The sequence below is a fragment of the Hydra vulgaris genome, chromosome 11 (assembly GCF_038396675.1).
Source record: "Hydra vulgaris chromosome 11, alternate assembly HydraT2T_AEP".
NCBI classification, from domain to species: domain Eukaryota; kingdom Metazoa; phylum Cnidaria; class Hydrozoa; order Anthoathecata; family Hydridae; genus Hydra; species Hydra vulgaris.
This window is the reverse complement of record NC_088930.1, coordinates 35,490,708-35,495,059: the sequence shown is the minus strand read 5'-3', so window position 1 is coordinate 35,495,059 and position 4,352 is coordinate 35,490,708. Positions and strand designations below refer to the sequence as shown.

The 4,352-nt window shown below is 29.3% G+C and overlaps 1 protein-coding gene across 1 annotated transcript; it reads left to right on the top strand.

Annotated features, from left to right (window-relative positions):
- Window positions 1-2,896: 2,896 nt before the first annotated feature.
- Window positions 2,897-3,817, top strand: LOC136086992 (uncharacterized). The gene has a single exon (XM_065809494.1). The coding sequence runs from the start codon at window positions 2,897-2,899 to the stop codon at window positions 3,815-3,817; it is 921 nt and encodes a 306-aa protein (XP_065665566.1).
- Window positions 3,818-4,352: the final 535 nt, after the last annotated feature.

Genomic DNA, 4,352 nt, shown 5'->3' with positions numbered 1-4,352 from the left:
TACTCAATCAAAAAGCATCTTGTTTTGTTCGTTATTTTAGGCTATGTTGCTGGATCCCTGTGTTGAAAATTTTCTTCCGAGGCCACTGGAATTTCTGAGATTTCTGAATGAAGTTCATCCTCGTCCATTTCAACTGGGCCTGAAAGCTGGGTATTTCCATTTTCCCTTGTTGGTTCTGAATCAGTTGTGAAAAATTCTTCTTAACTTTGGCTGATGAAAATCTCCTCTTCAATTAATTCCAAATGATGATCTGAACTTAAGTCAATTATAGGATCTGTTGAATTGTCATTAACTTCAATACAAATATCCTCTGAAATAATTTGTTTTTCTACTGAGTTTGTTACCAACCACTTTTTGAAACAGTTTTGTAGTTTCTCGTCACTTTCTTGGCGCTTTTTTCTTTTCTTCTTCAATTCAGCACCAGATAATTTTTTGGTTCGATTCATAATAGAATCATAATGTTCAAAAGTTATCAAAGGTATGTTAGTGTCCTCCTAAATATTAAAGCTCATTTACTGAACAAAAGGACGCTCTTTTGTTCAGTAAATGAGCTTTAATATTTAGGAGTTTGTGTCAAGAGGTGGAATTTTAATTAATTTTCTTATCAACAGCAGCAACGCCGTGAAAATTTGTTTCATAAACTGATTATTGTTTTTTTAATTTATTAAAATTTGCGCCCTCCCAATTTTGGCGCCTCAGGCCGCGGCCCGGCCGGCCCCGCCCTTGGTACGGCCCTGGCTAACTGTATCTTTAATGAAGCTTACAAATTTAGTTGAAGCCAAGAAAAATAAATGTAAGCAGAACTAGAAAAACATTAATAAATTTATAATTCGTTAGAAAAAACAAATAAAAATTAAATTGTTTTAATAACTTATTTACTAATACTTTTTTTTTACTTTTTTTACTTACTAAGTAAGACTTGGATGGATGCATGTAATTCAAGTCATATTTTAACAAAACGATTTTGTTGTGATTTGCGCATTTAATGTTCGAACGTTGCAGAATAAATGGTTAACTGTATCTTTAATGAAGCTAACAGTTTTGTTTAACTAAGAAGCCAAGAAAAATTAAAGTAAGCACAACTAAAAAAGTAATAATACATTTATATTTCATTAGAGAAAACAAATAAAAATTAAATTGTTATTGATTATTTATTTATTAAAAACCCGTATTACGGGTTGCCTACTGCTAGTGATTGATGAAAAGGCAATTCTTACGAAAGTTTTTAGATTATGACATTCGCTTAACCTTAATTCCAAACCAAGTTGGTTCAACCCTCAAAAAATGTTATTCACAATATGTAAAGCAACGGAAAACGAAATCAGAATTTTTAAGGAAGAGAAATGTTTATTTCAAAAAAACTAAATTAATTATTAACTAATTAATTATGACTAAATTAATTATTAATATTCTAATTTGTGTTTGTAGCTCTATTTTTCTTGATAACAGAAAATGTATTTATGACAACGATTTTCATTCATTTGGTAAATGTAATCAAATTGACAGATTATCGCAACTTTAAATTAAACCAACGCACAGGGGTGCAAAACCTCGAAAAATTGGCCATAATTCAAAATTTTACAAAACATTATAAAATTAATTTTTTCTTTTAATGAATTATATAAGTTTTTAGATAGTATACTACTTATATTATCTAAAAATATATAGGTTATTTATGTTTATTAACAGCACCGCTACACGCATTTAAATGACGTTATTTTTGTAATCAATTTTCATTTAAAAAGTGCAGAAGTTAAAATTTCAATTTTTTTTCAAATTATTCATAAAATAAAATTTTTTTTTGTCATTATGCTTAAGATATCTTAACTTCTACGTTAAAAAGATTTCACTTACTTAAGGTGAGAAAAAACTTTAAAAAATTACTATAAAAACATGCAAAAAAGTGCAGCTTTTTGTAATTTTGAATTTGCTGTTCGTTTAAAAGGCATCCTTCTCAAGCTAATCTAACTCAATCTTTATTAAGTTCTTGTTATGGTAATACCTCATAAAAAAGTTCAGCTGCATATAAATTTTTGAACATTTTTGATCATATTTTGATCGTGACTCAAACAAAAAAACAAGAGGTTTTTTGTTTTAATCAATAGACATTTCTCTAATTCGATTGCGCAACTAATTTCTCAGCTTGAAAAAGAGGCCAGTAAGGACAAAAACGTAAACAGATTCAAACTCTTTCTCGAAATGATAAAATTAAAAACATAATTTCGCTCCAAAAGATGTCTTATTCCAACTCAAGCATTTTCAGACCAAATGAAGTGAAAAAAGGTGGAAGAGGGATGTATTGCTGTATTCCATTGTGCGGAAGTTCGTTTTATAACAACAATATGGAAAAGACTAACATTGCTCTATTTTCTTTCCCTAACAAAGAAAAAAAACTTGATGTTTACAGAGCTTGGTGTAAGGAAATATTTAAATATAGACGTAAAGGAGGTGCTGATAAATTTGAAATTATGAAACACACGAAAGTGTGTGAATTTCACTTTAGGCCTGAGGAAATAAAAGTTAGTTCAGGATGCGGTAAAAAAACTTTAAAATCAGGGAATGAAGTTCCTAGCATTTTTTCATTCAAGACACCACAACATAAGTTACCTAGAAAATCTCCATGCAAAAAGTCGAAATATCCAGTGTTTACAACTGATATTGATACTGAAACTCATACAATAATCGATTCGACCAAAAACGTAGATTGTGAAAATTGTAAACTTTTATTATCCGAAAAAACAATCATAGAAAAAAAATAGAAGTATGTCATGAAAGTTACAGAAGCTTGCTTGAAGAATATAAAACTTTAAAAATAATAAACGACCAGTTGAAAAATAATATTTTTAGCTTTGAAAATTTTGAAAAAGATGATAAGTATTTCAACTCATTTACTGGCATGAAAAAAGAAAAATTTGACATTTTATTTGAATATTTAAATCCTGGAAATGAATGTGAAAACATGAAATATTATTATCCTGAGCATAACTCTGAGGAAAAGTTACCTGAAGAATTATTTTCATCTCCTTCATATTCTACACCGGAATCCAAACCTGGTCGTAAGTCAAAAATGAAATCGGTTGATCAACTATTTATGTTTTTAACATGGCTAAGACTTGGTTTTTCTTTAAGTTTTACTTCCTGGTTATTTAAAACACCAAAATCTACTGTTTCAAGATACCTTATTACATGGTCAAATTTTATATATCTTAAACTTGGTGCTATACCAATTTGGCCAAATTTAGACCAACTTAAACATAATATGCCAAAATGCTTTAAAGAGACATATCCTCAAACGAAGGTTATTATTGATTGTACTGAGTTGCTTTGTCAAAGACCTTCCAGCCTAACGATTCAAAGAAGTCTGTTTTCACATTATAAGCATCACGTAACCTATAAAGGATTAGTTGGCATTGCTCCTTCTGGTGCAGTAACATTTGTTAGTGAACTATTTGTTGGCTCTATTTCTGATATTGAAATAGTTAAGCAATCAGGACTTTTGCAAAAAGAGCTATGGGAGAGTGGTGATTCTATAATGGCTGATAGGGGTTTTTTAATTAATGATCTGCTTAAGCCTTTAGGTGTAACACTGAATATTCCAGCCTTTTTAAATGGGAGAGATCAGCTATCACATGAAGAGGTTATAGAAAGTCAAACAATAGCAGCTTTAAGAATTCATGTAGAACGTGCCATACAACGAATTAAGAAAAATAAACAAATACGAAATGAAATACCTCTTGTTTTATATGGATCAATTAATCAAATCTGGACTGTAAGCTGTTTATTGTGTAACTTTATGGATCCTCTTATAAAACAGTAAAAATATAAGATATGTAATATTTATTACTGAGAAACGTAGAATGATAAAATATATTTTTTATAAAAATCGCTTAACTTATCGATAACATCTAAAAAATAAAATTCATCAAAATCAACATTTACAATAATAATTCCTTTATAAACATAAACTATGAACAAACAATGAGTTAGTCCAGATAAACCCATGGCCATTTGGACTTGTGTATAATAGCCAAATAAGTGATCCTTCTTTAGAAATAATTCTCCTGTAGGTAATGAACCAATATAAAATGTTTCTTCCTTAACTAAATCATTAGGATTTTCATTTCTTTTTGTGTAAGGACACTTAATTTCAATTAAACATGGCTTTGAATCAATTAAAACAAGTCCATCTGGACTTGCACCAAGCCAAGGGATGCATGGTTGAACTAATAATCCAGTCTCAAGTATTTTGATATTTTGGTTTAATCGATAAATCATTACATTTTTAAATTTTTCTTTTGCAATGTCTTCATTAATATTACCGTGATTTAGCATTTCTTTAACATTGTTGGATT

Bases quoted from the DNA above. Each gene is read 5' to 3' on its own strand.
- LOC136086992 (XM_065809494.1), top strand. From the start codon at position 2,897: ATGAAAAAAGAAAAATTTGACATTTTATTTGAATATTTAAATCCTGGA.